This window comes from Gavia stellata, chromosome 2, assembly GCF_030936135.1.
Source record: "Gavia stellata isolate bGavSte3 chromosome 2, bGavSte3.hap2, whole genome shotgun sequence".
Taxonomy (NCBI): domain Eukaryota; kingdom Metazoa; phylum Chordata; class Aves; order Gaviiformes; family Gaviidae; genus Gavia; species Gavia stellata.
In genome coordinates this window covers 68,475,472-68,489,695 of record NC_082595.1, presented here as the reverse complement: position 1 = coordinate 68,489,695, position 14,224 = coordinate 68,475,472, and the positions used below count along the sequence as shown (strand labels likewise).

Here is a 14,224-nt window from a genome sequence, read left to right as displayed (position 1 = left end):
CTTCTTAATAAATTGCCCAAAAGGACATGTCTTTGTTGGAATTCTGTCAAGTCAGGGATGACTTGAGTATCTCGGTTAGCTATGGATCTGTAAAGTTTCTCTTGACCATCGTTAGGAGGAACGGTTACAGTAGCAACTTGCAAAGCACTGCAACTTACTGACCCTGCCACCCAGTCCACCAAATTTCACTGCCACTTAATAGACTTCCCAGATGTACTACCTCCTCAAATCCCTGGGAGAGACAGGCATGTTACTCATTCTCAGAGTAGCACCACCAGCAGCTTTGCAGAATAGGATGCATTTCCAGGACAGCATTAATGTTGGGGCCATTCTTTTGTGCAGCAGACTTGGAGCTCAATTAGTAACAGTACTGGCTGCCAAAAAGTTCCAGTGCCCACTGCTATAGGAGTCCTAGAACTGAGCCCACCTCACTTTTCACCCTCTTCCATTTGACATTGCGTTGATTTCTGAGATCTACCACTGAAAAGGATACAAGGGATGTAGGAGCTTAACTAGAAGCTCAGGGTAGCTAGAAACACTATGTCAGGGAAATGAATGTCTGACAAATAAGACAGTCACCTTTACGTCATTTTCCTCCTGGTAGATTTAAAAGCTGCTCTAGTGGCAACTTTGTTGTTTAAGATATTGCATTGGGTTTCTTAATCTCTGGGATCTGGAGAAGGGTTTCTTGGTTTCTGAGTCAGGTCATCGGAGTACTTCATGGACATTGGGGAGAGAGGCATGGATTAAAAAGGAGGAGTTAGACATCGTCAAAGAGAACTAGTTTTTCGTATCCCTTTTGCTCTCCATTTTATTATTTTATTATCTGGAGGAATTGACAGCTTTTGAGAAGGATACCATCTGATTTGCAACTGCAAAAGTGCTGGCACTGCAAGCACCCTTGTTCTAGAGCTGACCCCGTACCACTGAATGCTGTAAGATAGCAGCCTCTCCTCAGATACGACCTGGTGGGTTGTTTCCCCAACCTGCACCTTCAGAAGCCATCTAAGCCTTTCTTTGTGTCTCTGCAACTGGTGGTAAAAATGTGCCTGTTGCACTGTGTAGTGCAGGTTTTTTTAAGGCTGTATTTATCCTTCAAAACTTCCAAACTTGTTCAGGAGACTGTTGCTACGGGAATGAGTTTGCACAGCAGCTTCTGCAGTTTTCACCATACCTGGAGGAACAGGGGGGTGAACAGGTGCAGGCAGAACTTGAGGGGCGTTCAGCTCTCTCGGCCTACGTGTCTATCTGGATGTGCATGTGTGATAGTAGCTGAGAGGCAGGTGGGGAGCTTGCCTATCACCTATGAAATACACACGTACAAAAACCTGTGCCATTGAGGAGAGAGCAGATGGTCCTCTGCACAGCCTCAGTTTATTGCTCAACTGGGGTATCTCTCCGGACAGCACCGTACAGGGCTCCCGCGGAGAGCGAAGACCAGCCCTCACACTTCACCTTCACTGTTGCACATTGTGAATTCTGAAACAGTCAAGTTAGGGCCAGGTGCATTTTCATTGTATTACAGAACTCCAGCATTCAGTGTTAAAAGGGTTAATTAAACACTGAAAGTGGTTTCTATTTCCTTTTTTGCTTTAGGTCAAAATGAGTCTGGAGTCGCCGTCCACAATGGCAGAATATATTTAGTTGGTGGCTATTCGATTTGGACAAATGAGCCTTTGGCATGTATCCAGGTGAGTGATTTAGGTTTCTTTTAAAAGTCTTTTCCAATAATTTTGCAAGGATACGTTTTGCACAGAGGTTATTCAAAAAGGAAAATGCATGTGAGTGGAGAGATTAAGAATGTTTCTTATGCAGCCGCTGAACCTGCATAAACACAGAGAGGAAACACCATGGATATTAAAAATATTTCCAGATGAGCCATTAGATCCAATTATTCTAAGATACTCTAGTAAAACAGGGTTGAGGAGTCTCTCCTTTGGCAAGCTTTGGGTAAAATAGTGAGCATATATTCTCAGGTTACACAATCAAGTTCAAAAGTAAAAGGGTTGCAGAAATGGATGATGGGGCATGGGCTAATAATTTTTCAGCCTGTCTTGTGATTTTTATTTTTTTTCTCTCCAAGTTGTCTTGCTGAAGAGCAGCCAGAGTTAACGAGTTGTTCTTTGACAAAGTTCAGTCAGCCTGCAACCTGCCCTAGCGCTTACTGCTTCAAAGCTTGAATGGGAGTTTTTTGATCGCTGCTGTAGGCAATGGGTTGTCCAACAAACTCTTCCTGCTCTCTCATCTTGTATAAGAGCAGCTTGACTGCAGATCCATGGCTTTCAAATATTCCCATACAGAAACTAGGAATTCTTATCTTTCTGCATTTTTCTGAGTGAAGCAAATCTGCATTGCAGCCATCGCTTTGTGACCAGCTGGGCAGTTACAGAGAGAAGCTCTTGTTTACAACTCAGTTTCTGCACTTTTGCTGATAAATAATATTTTCATTTGCTTCCAACTAAGGATTTTAGGATTTCACCTCCAAACTGTCCAATAAGACTAGAAGTTAGACTTAGCATAAGAAGGGAATGTATTAGATGTCGAGCTGCTGACCTTATAATGAATACTTATTAGCATGAGTTTGTAAGGAATAGATCATGCAAGATAAGCAGTTAAACCATGTTCTGGTCATAGTATAATTTTGTTTTACTAAATTGTTGGATACCATACCTAACAATTGTTATTGGAAGAATTAATTCAAACTGGCTTCACTAGCTGACATACAGTGCTTCAGATGGAGTACCAGCACAATATCAAGGCGGTGGCTGTACTCCACCAACACGCTCATTTATAATCATTTATAGCAGGTACTTTGCAGTATTGCACCTGGGTTTAAATACTGCTTAGTGACAAGCGAAAATGATCCTGGGATCTTGCTTTCTTAAATGGACATTTGTCCGCATCCCCAAACTGGCTGTGAACTGGCAGCCTGCCCGTGACAGTCCCCATGTTAAAGGGAAAAGAAGTCTTAACGAGTGCTTTGGCAGAGCAGTGTGTGCTGCCCCTTCTCAGTTGTTGGCAGTGTGCCTGGCTTTAACCAGTAAAACTAGCCCTTTTATCTCCAAATTCAGCAAGTTTGAGGTTGCTCTTTCCTTTGGAGGGGAAAAAAACCCAAACACTTTTTCCATGTATCTTCATTTTCAAGTCATTCATTTATTTGGGCTTTCCAGCTTTGATAGAGCTCCCTTGCTCCCTATATACCACCAAGCTGTGCTACTGTGGTAACAGTAGCATTTCTGTGCAGAGTACCTTACTTGCATGGTTGAACGTTCTGCTGCCGGGAAGCAGGATCCAGTGTCACTGTCTGCTACTGAGTGCCTGAGCCTAGGACAAGATTTGGGTGATGAGGACAGCAATAGATAACCAGATCCATAAATACAATCTAAAAATGACCTGAAAGTTCCTTTCTGTTGGGATTAATAGTACATATATATGGTGTGTGCCAGCGAATTTGTTTCAGCTTTCTTCTGTGATCCCTGAAATATTTTGTACACTTTGGCCTGCAGGTGCTGGATGTTAGCAAGGAAGGGAAGGAAGAAGTATTCTATGGGCCTACGCTCCCCTTTGCTTCCAACGGAATAGCAGCATGCTTTCTTCCAGCTCCTTATTTCACGTGCCCGAACCTTCAGACTCTGCAAGTGCCTCACCACAGGATCGGCACAATGTGAGACAAGGAACATCCGCTGAATAAAATCAGAAGTGGAGCGGAAAAAAAAATCACACCCTGTGTACAGAAGGGTTTCTCTGGATCGGTGAAAAGATCAATCCACACAGGCTGCTGCTTTACCGTCACTCATTTGTCTTAAAGTCGGATCACAATAGGCAGGAAGGAAGCTACAAAAACTGTCTGCGGTTTCTCTCATCTGCCCCTGATGTAGAAACATACACGTGAGAGCGTTTGGCATTTCTGCTGGTGACTACTTGCTTCCTGTCTCTAATTCATTTCCTTATGCAACTTCGTCAGGCATTGTGAATGCTCTCAGCTCCTTCTGGGCTGCTGCTCTTTGGAGTCTGCACGTTCAGTTGTTCACCAATAGCACTTTCAAAGCGGATATAAAGCTGTGTTTATGTTGACAAAGGTGAAATAATACTATGGTAATTATGCAACTTACTCAATACCTTTGGCAAAAAGAATAACAAATCTGTTGACTTCCAATTCCAAACTCCATCATTTACAGGTTCTCATTTAATAATAATTCATTTGAAATTTAAATACTGCAAAGCAGATTAAAACAAAAATAAAAAACAAACAAGCCCTATAGTATATGAGGAACAGATAAAAATTGTCTCAGCTGAAAGACAAAGGCACCAAAGCCTCATGGTTAAACCCAAGTCTGAACTGAATGTGTTTGTCTGAGAATCTGAAGATCATTTGGGATGCCATTTACCAAGGTCTACTATCAAATAAATGTTACCTTCTGTCATATGATCAATTCTTGCTGACAGCTGCAGTCTTTTAATGTTGGAGAACAGCCTCTTTACTGTATAATTAAAATGTGCCATTTACTTAATATTTTTAATATCCAGTTTGCAAGGGGTCGCCACATTTACAATTATCAACGAACAGTCTCATTTTGTCCAACATATGGTCCCACAAATCACTGGTCTCCAGAGGCTAAACAGGTGTAGAACAATGTCAATATTTATTTATTTATTCTTTCAGTTTGTATAGTGTGTCTCCATTCCGTACTCCAGGCATATGCCAGTTCACAATAAATACTCTAACCTGTTTTATTTTGGCTTTGCTTGGCTACTGCAGCCCCTGTCTCTTATTTCTGTCTTTTATTTACATATCTAACAACAACTTCAATGTTTGCAAATATTAACCAAGCATGTAATTAAATCTTTCTCTATTTATGATTTATGGGTACTCTGCACTTCTCTGCTTTACCTTACTTTACTGCTTTACCCTGTCACCATGCTATCTGAGCAGACCTGCGAAATTCCTACTGACACTCATGCAAATGCCATGTGCAGAATATGCAGCAATAGCCTGCGCTTGCTGGACGGGAACAGGTTTGACTTTGTCCAGTGAGCAGTGTTTCCAAATCAAATGCATCTTTTAAACTTCTAAGGGTCTGGTTAGTGATAGAGGGGGGTGAACTTTATCACCATTTCCATCTCCAGCTGGGCAGTGTACTCACGGAACATAACCTTTCCTTTTCCAGTAATTTTCAGGTTAGAAAGTTTTGTGGGGCTTTTTGCAGAGCTTTCTCATTCTTGTTGCACACAGCAGAGCTGCGGCTGCACAGTCTTCGCCTGGCACATTAACTTGAGTGCTAACAATGGCTCCCTCTGCACACAAAGCAAGCCTACATCCAGGCAGTGCTTTTCTCTAACTGCATGGGAGCTGTATCAGCTGTGCATCAGGAATTTTTTTTTTTATTTTAATTTCTTTGATCTCCTGGAAATCAGCATGCAAGGGCCAGCTCTCCTAACAGGCCATTTACACTTTAAAAATTTGACTGCTGCCCTGCACGGGCTGCAGAGCCCAAGCCTGGCCAGTATTTGAAGTTCTATTTATGCATGACTTGCAGGGACACAAACATTACCTGTCTTGTTTTCAAGAGGAGGGTGGCTAAATAATCCAAATGTGTGTAGAGATCCTCGGGGCTTTGAGCCTCACCCTGGAGGTACCACACCAGGTGAGTGATCAGCTTTCACTCCTGTTGCAGAACTGATGTAGACTTGCTATCTCCCAGGTGGTGGGAGAATTAATTTCTTACCCTTTGTAAAGCCTGGTGTGCTTCCCCACGATAGTGTGAAGTATGTTTTGTATGTCTCAACTTAGTTTTGAGGCTTTTATTCCTAGGCCTCATAGCTTACCGCAGCTGTAGCTATGAAATCACTTCTGAACTGCTTCTGGAGAGCGAGGGATTACAGTGGATCTGGCCAGCTATTGAGCAGTGGCAGCAGGCTGTGACAGAGGCCAGGGCTTGAGAAGCGGAGGGGGACAGCTTCCTTATGCAAAGCATCACGTGCCTCATGGTTCAAGGACTGAAAGGCAGAAGTGTATGGCAAGAAAGTTATTTATCATGTTTGCTCTGCCCTTTTGATGCTTTTACTGTTCCGGTTGTTATCACCAATTGTCTGTACTGGTGAATAGCAGTTTTAAACAGCTGTGCAATTGCATTAAATTAGTTAAGGGTACTGCAGCCACAGAGCCTCAGGACAACACATATGTTCCTATTAGTGTCAGGATTCTGCTCTGGCTCTTAATCATCAGGCTCCAGTGATTATAGAAAAGTCTTTCATGGCAACCTCTCAGCCCCTAAGTTTTTTTCCTGTCTGGGTCTTTTTGCTTTTGTTGCAGGACCTACAGGAGAGATGGGGGTGCTTTGCTGCACCTGCTGTCAGAAAATGCCACATAGCCCTTGCCAGGGGAGCAAAAACTGTTTCTTTATTGCCAGGTAAGAAAAGAGAAGGGTGTCGATGCAAGAGCAGGCAGAGATCACTCTGGTGCCAGCAGTGGCTCTGCTCTGGCTGAGGGTGTCTCTGCTAGAGAGGAGCAGGGGTGGGAGAGCAAGGCTGGCTTCGCAGGCTGGCTGCAGCTATGCGGGAGCTCTGCTGGCGAAGGCTGCCCAGTGAGCTGAAGCTCCTGAATCACCATGTCCTTGCTCTGCCATCTTTCCATTTAGCGTCCCTGGCTTCTGAAACTGTACCAGTTGCAGGCCCCTGTGTCTGAGCTCCAGATCCACCTCTGCTGTTCTAAATTTTGTACCCTTGTTGGCAAACATAAACCTCTGAACCCAACCATTGTTCCTGCTCAGCCTACCAGTTTTGGTACGTACCTCTGAAATGCAGTTTACCTCGGTTTTTCTACATAGCCTGAAAGCTCTCCGTAATAAAAATACTCTGTTACGAGGGTCAGATCAGCACAGTGCGAGAGCAGCTGCTGACACAAGTCACTTGGGTTCCCAGCTGGGAGTGTGCAAGGTAATGGTGCAGGCTGCAACTGGCAAGAACTCACTGGGGCTTCAGGAAAGAGGTGTCCTTACAAGTGAATAATGCAGCAGCAGTTATTACCTAACTGTCGAGTTCTGTGCGTTTCCTTAGATTTACAGATTAAAGCTACTCACATCTGCAACTAGGCTTTTGGGCCATGAGGTTTTGAGAGCTGTACTGAAGAGCCTTTGTACTTTTATGCCTGTCCTCTGAGCTCCTTTTTGGGGCCAGTCCCATAAAGAGTAATATTTTATCCTTTATATAGCATACTTCACTCTTGAGTCCTAAGGTATGTTATCAGCTCATCTTAGCTATAAATAACCACAACGGCAATCAGCTGTTTTGTGCTTTTTATCCAAAAAAGACACAATTTCCAGAAGCAGCAGCACCAACAGCCTCTTCTGCCCCTTTGGTCTCTATGGAGTGTTTCACACCCAAGCACTGACCAAAGAAATATTTGTGTGATGTTATGAGTCAGCGTGCAGCACATCTGCTTCTGTGTACTAGTGGTTTTGTAATCCTTGCATTTCTAGTTGTGGCTTATGATTTTCTTCTTAACTTAGCAGCTTTCAGGGAAAGTACCTGACTCTCAGAATAGTTCAAACTTCTGTAACTCTTTTTCCTCTAATTTTTGCCTTCCCCAGTTACCCTCCCCCAAACCTGTACAGACATTTAGTACATCAGTTGCAGAATCATGGAGAAACAGATAATTGAATATTCACACATGCAGAAACAACACAGGCAGAATGTGGAACAATGTGGAAACAAGCGCGAAAAGAGGCGGCATCTGTTTATTGAAAATTAGAATGTAGAATAAATTAAGAGGGCAAGGTTAAAACACTTCATCTGCAGGCAGAGTTTGTAGGGGAGGAAGACTTTGCAGGAAGTTTAGCACATAGACTATATAAAGGGCTTATACAGTTTTATTTTTTGCAAATGGGCTGCCTCCCCCCCCCCCCCCCCCCCCCCCGAGGACACATTTTAAAGGGGAAAAAAGTGTCCGCATAAAGAGTGGTTTTCCAGTAGAGATGAATATATATAGTTGTTTCATGCCATGTTTTAATGCCAGAATTAAAATGCTTAAAACGTTAACTCTTGCTGTGAGTAGATTAGGCTATGTTGCAATACTTAAAGTACTGAAGAACAGAGTAAATATTTTCAGCAATACCCTCAATTCATGTAAGTAAGTGAATTATGTGCTAATTTTTCCTGATGTGCTAATTTTTCCACCAGTGCCCATACAGGTCATGCTGGCCCTTTCTTAAATGAATAATGAATTTAGCAAACTTGAATTTTTAATGCCTGTTTGGGTGACATTCTACAGGGAGGAGAGTAGATCCAAGACAGTATTTGATGGACTGAAAAATGTAGTGAATTTGGTTGTGACGTGGAATTACTCTGCTGGCACTTCCCAAGGCCTGCAAAGACACCATATTTATGAATATAGGCTCTGAGTTTTATAACTGGGTGTTTTGTTTTTTTTTTTTGTTTTATACCTATCTTCACATTTCATACATTAAGTCTACAAAAGGTTTACCATTTTAAAGCTGCTCAAGTAGAGAAAAGCTATATCCTAGTCATTCATCATCAAACAAGCTTAATTATGCTAGGACATATTGACACTGCATCAGATTTTTAATCTGCAACATAATTTTATAACCATTGCTAACAGATGGGCTGATTACACTGAATTTGAGTTTTAAGTAATAGTTAAAAATTATAAAATATGATTAATCTGAAAATACCCATGCATACATAATTTTCAGAAACTACTGAAAGAAGGAAAAACAGAGCACAATAAAACCTCTTTTCTGTTTCCTGAGGAAAATACATTGCATTTAGGTGGACAGTTATCAAAGTGCCTTAAATGACTCTGTAAGTCAGCGTATGCTATTGGCAGCTCCTCTTCTGTACAATTGCCACAAATATGCAGAACCTTATTCTTTCCATAGATCTGCTGCTCTATTCCAGCATAAAAGGCATAAAGTTTTCCATTTCAGAAACTCTTTTATTGAAACAAGTACCTTCCTCCTTCTATGTTTTTTTTGTCATTGAAAATGAAAGCAAGGAGTAATTTAAATTACCATGTTCCTGCTCTTTAGTAAAAATAACAAATGGGAAATTCTTATAAAATAGAGGGACAGCTTTGTGGGACTAATGGAAGTTGCATGTGAATTTTCAACAGAAGGTGGCTGGTTTCTTTTCAGTTATCATTTTAAGGTTACTAAAGGAGCGATAAGCCAGACTTCCGTCTCCCTGCCATTGTTCATGATGTGCTGGACACCTGTTTCATATCACAAGGATGATAATGGGTCAGAGGTGATCAGTATCCTGAATTCTGGAATAGGGAAAATAAATACAAAAGTGAAATATTTTCTGTTCAGCTCTCAATTCTATATATTGCAAAAAGAAAAGCGCAGAGTGGTCCTCATATCCTGGAACAATCCTCTGGCCAATGAGATCAGCGTAGAAAATGCTCACAAGGCTCACGCCTGCTGTACTTTAAACAGGTCCCCTGTCACCATTTTTAGCATTTCTAAACCAAAGGAGATATTGGGCACAGACCAAGCAACAGAGGAAGAAAAAGCTTACTGAGATTTAATATTTTGTTAAAACTCCACTGACATATGGTAATCCTGTAGTTAGAGTAATTAATTAATGTTCAAAATGGCTTAATTCCACCAACTTTTCTTATATAGGAGGGGAGCAGGACTAAGCCCAGGTGTTTATGTTGAAGTTTCTCTGCATTTCATTAGGAACTTTAGCTACAACCTTATTTATTTTCAGGATCTTTTCACCCTCAATTATGGGGAGTGCAGTAAATGTCCATCCTTGCGAGCAATGTTATTTTTAAACAACATACTGCAAGACAGACCCTTCCCATCCAAGACGTACAATGCTGCCCTACTGCAACAAAAATACAGGCCAAAGGAGGATCCTATAAAAGGCAAAATCAGGCTAGTACTTTATGGTGATTTTCAGACCCAAATGGTGGCAAAACAAAGCTGTCTGGAGTGGGCACATGTTAGTGCAGTCAGCACGCTCACCCACGGTGTGGCTTTGGCACATCACAGCTGACTTTTAACTCAGACTCATGCAGTCTCTAGCATGTTGTCCTGCACCCAACAGTGGTTTGCTTTTCACCTCTCTCTTAATACTGAATGCTCCTGTGAGACAACAGGTTGACAGTCACCATCACCTTCTACAGCAGCATGTGTGGGCAGGTGCTGGCTGAAAATAAGGGAACAAAGGAAGGACCCAGGTACTTAGCAGTGCTGTTACTCCAAGCCTGTGAGAGAACACAAAAGCCTGAAGGAGCTGGGTGAAAGAAGCAGAACTGCAGCGGTGTCTATCTGTCCAAATACCAGTAGTAAGATGGCTTGTTCTTGAAGGGTAATGTTTGAACATATGAGCAAATACATCAAGGTCCGTAAATAATGTTTTGGGATTTGCGGCCAAAAAACGCCAAGCCTGTTAAAAAAGTATGACTTCTTTAGAAATGGACAGGTATGGTGGTTTTGTATTCATATGAAGCCTGCGAGTTAGTGATCACCACATAGGTTTTCATCAGGCAAATGCACACTTCTCTAATACGGTGCAGTTGATCAGGTGTTAACTGAACAGTTCTTCCTGGAAGTCATTTTTCACTATGCAATAGCTTTGCGAGTCCTGGAAATGTGGACTAGGTCACACTCAGGCCATTGATCTAAATGGGACCAACCAAATGGGCAAAGCCCCCCCTGCACAGGTCTGCATCCACACACAAGACAGACAGCATGATCTCAACCACCATATTTTCCATAAGGTGGTAGAAATGGCCATTATCTCCTAGAACAGCCTGACTGTTGTAAAATTGTAATGCAGATGCTGGGTGAAAGAAAGGAATGTGCACGACTTCAAGACATCAAGCAGGATGAGTTGCTTGCAAGAGTCACTGACCCTTAATGAATCCACAGTCCTTAGCTCATTTGTGGCAAGCACCTACTTTAAGTTCTGGCAGGCCCCTGGAACCACAGCCCCAACACTGGCAAACTGGTTCACACAGCTGCTGCTATCAGGGGTTGGTGACATCCAAATGGCAGTTTCTGTTGTCTTCTCTGCAGTCAATGACAGAGCATGTATCAATTACCATTCTTACTAGATACAGAGTAAGGCTTGGTATACGTCTCTGATCTTTGGACATACCTTTCTTCATCTACTGGAAATCATCACAGATTTGAGGCGTGATCCTTTTCCAGTAATCAACAGTCTTGTCACAGATGCCTGGAAGCCTTGCTTAATAGCTTTCCTGTGATACTCACTCACCTGGGACAAAGTGGAAAACAGGCATCTCATCTATATTGCTTAGTGGAGAGCAGATCATCCTGCAAGTGGATCAGCAGAGAAAGACATCTGCCTGGTGTTGGTGGATGCTTTCTGTAACTCATTGCGCATTGTTCCTGAGAAACAAAGCCTCCAAAAACTGTAAGGCCAGGCAAAGCAGTGACACATCTTCACCCTGTGGTCTGCAGAGGATTTCTGTCCTGATGCTCCCTGGATTTCTCCCTATACAACCTTGAAAACAGATGTCTGAAACTGCCTGTCCCAACACCCCCTATACAGAGGTGATAATCTCTCAGTGAGCCTCTGAGGTTGGTACATGACTTGCTGGTAATACCAGAAGCATCTACTGGTTCAAAGTTAAAATGCTTGCAAACCACCTATACACACACTCCAAAGCAAGAGGTGTAAGTAAGTTTAACATTAGGGAGTTGCTCAAAATTCTTGTTGGCTGCTGTCCAAAGTCACTGCACACTCAAGGATCTGCTGGCTAAGCCCTAAGGTGACGTTTTCAGCTGTGCAGGAGCCAAGCTCCATGCCACCAGGCCATTGATCCCTGGCAGAACTAACAGTTGAGTTTCTTCTGCTGTCACACTTTTCCTACTCTGCATGCAGGGTCCTATACAGATGCCTCAGCACACGCCCACCGATTTCAGCCTTGCACAAATGACCATGGGGATGAGTCTTTGCTGGAGGGAAAAGAGGAAAGCAAGCTTGGCAGCTTTCCTCTGACAGAGGTTAAGGATACCACTCACCAATAGGTGGAAGTCTTATTTTCAGATCTCCTCTTTACCTGATTTACAGCAAGGCTCTATCCTATCATTTATTAAGGAAAGTCAAGAGGCAGACTTTGCATCTATGTGCAGATGAACTGCTCCTGTCAGTGGCAGCAACCAGTGTAAAAGCTTTCCAGGATCTCCTGCTCTGTAGCTTAAGCAGTACTCCATGCATTTGTACTGTTTTTAAACCAAACTGTAAAATAATATAGAAGGATTTAATTTAAGTAATGTTCAGTGGCCTAAGTAGCCTTTATACAGACAGCTTCTAATAAGACATAATACATAATTTCTTTTAGTTCACAGTGGTTTTCAGTCTTTACTTTTTTCTATATTGTACTTAAATTCAGCACTTTCTCCTTTTCTCCTAACTGATTTTGGACTGTTGTTTTGGTGTATACTTGGTAAGCCGGTCTAGACTAACACTCTGCAAGCCTTCATCTCATTAATATTATCAGAACTGTCAGTCACATCTGCAAATGTCCATACCAAATAATTAGACCAAACCAGATTGCCCATTTGGCAGTGGCTGATTAATACGATGCAAAATGCTTTATTTCTGTTTGCATTAACTTTTTGACAGAGAAGAATGATAATTTCCAAACTGTTCAAATGAGTTTCTCATGCACCAGGAGCTTTTTACACATCTGCATAAAGCTCTGTTGCTTTTTCAGAAACTTCCAACCACTACAGATAGTATTAAATATGTCTTTAACAATCTGCTAAACACATCATTAAATGTTTTGTTATAATATCTCCTCTATCTGTTAAAAGTCAAAGGTTTTACTTTCAGGAAGCAATACTACAGTCAGACATCTCTTCTGTAATCTACTCTGTGGAAGGACTGAAATTTTGAAGACATCTCTATTAATCTCTCTTGGAGAGGTTTGGGGGTTCTTTTATTTATTTTGTAAAAAAAGCTTTTTAGAAGCACAATCCTCTTGAGATGAATAAAACTCCTCCCAGGTACAGAAGCTTACAAGAAGCTACAATGCAAGTTCAATAAGTCACTTTCATAATGAAAAGAACCTTCATGTTCTGCACTATTAAGTAGCCTAAAGAGGCTTTTAGCTACTGCATTATCTGAAGTAACGATAGCCGATTTAGGCAAAAAGATTATCTAGTTCGACTTGATAAGATTACTGCAACGAAAGCGAAGCTGCTCTGAACAAGATTTTAGGGATTTTTGTGGAGCTATTAGACACAAAAATAATCTTTCCTTCCCATTCATATTGCAAAGTTAAAATTTGAGTAACTTTAAAAGTAAGCAGCCTGTTCACCAGTGTTGCCATTAAGGGCAAACTTACCACTCCCAAAGTCCAGTAAGTAGTTGCAGAAATACAGGTTATTGAGGGAAGTGAAAAGTGTGAATACCACAGGCATTAATGAAAGTTTCCTCAGAACTTTAGGAAAAAAAAATGTAGAAAAAGTTACAGAGCTAGACCTGTCCTGGAAAGGCCCAAAAGATAATCCGTAACACAGCAAAATATTTGAAAGATCCAACATTCCAGGCAAACAGGAATAATTACTAGCCTATGATCAAATGGAATAAATTCCCAAAATGAGTATTTTCTTTAGAAGTCTGTCCTCTCTTCTTTTTTCTAAGACCATTTACAGCTAGTCTAAGTTAAATGGATAATTAACAGTGTCATGACTAATAAAAAGGTTGTGGGATCACTGTAAATTATGAGTTAATTTTAAGGACATAGTATTGAAAAGGAAGAGGACAGGAAATCTGAACCTACCCTTTATTATATTACCCACAAAGACAACAGAAGAGATTTCACACTGGAATCGGAAAGACTTTCATGTTTTAATTCAGGTGGAAGGTTAGGACAGCTATATACATTTTGTGCAACATATAGACAAGCCCTCTCTTAACAAACGACAGCTTTATCATACTGGCCCAACTCCTGGTGAATGCACTGCATTCAACAAGTTCAGTACTGGAGATCACAATTTTTCTCATTCTACTAAAATAATAAATTAGAAATTACAAAATTATGATTTGCTTAAGAATGTAATGAGATTTTTCAAAAGCACAGTCTTAAAAGGGTCAGATCTCACTCAATGTGAATTGAGTTTTAGGAAATTACTTTGATTCTTTGAAATCCTACCTCGTATGTTGCAATACAGGCTTCTGCCCATATAGACATTTTACCATGTAATAAATTTGCCGTGCC

General features: G+C 41.5%; 1 protein-coding gene across 7 annotated transcripts in view; it reads left to right on the top strand.

The window, feature by feature from the left end:
- Positions 1-4,397, top strand: part of KLHL32 (kelch like family member 32) — a 100,112-nt gene extending 95,715 nt beyond the window's left edge. For 5 of the 7 annotated variants that reach the window (XM_059830003.1, XM_059829996.1, XM_059829989.1 and 2 more), the window contains 2 exons: positions 1,597-1,691; positions 3,507-4,397. In XM_059830003.1, coding sequence (XP_059685986.1) covers positions 1,597-1,691; positions 3,507-3,668 — 257 coding nt within the window. In that variant the 3' untranslated portion in view covers positions 3,669-4,397. The remainder of the gene's footprint in view (positions 1-1,596; positions 1,692-3,506) is intronic. The other 2 variants (XM_059830023.1, XM_059830017.1) reach the window with 1 other exon arrangement.
- The last annotated feature ends 9,827 nt before the right edge of the window (positions 4,398-14,224 follow it).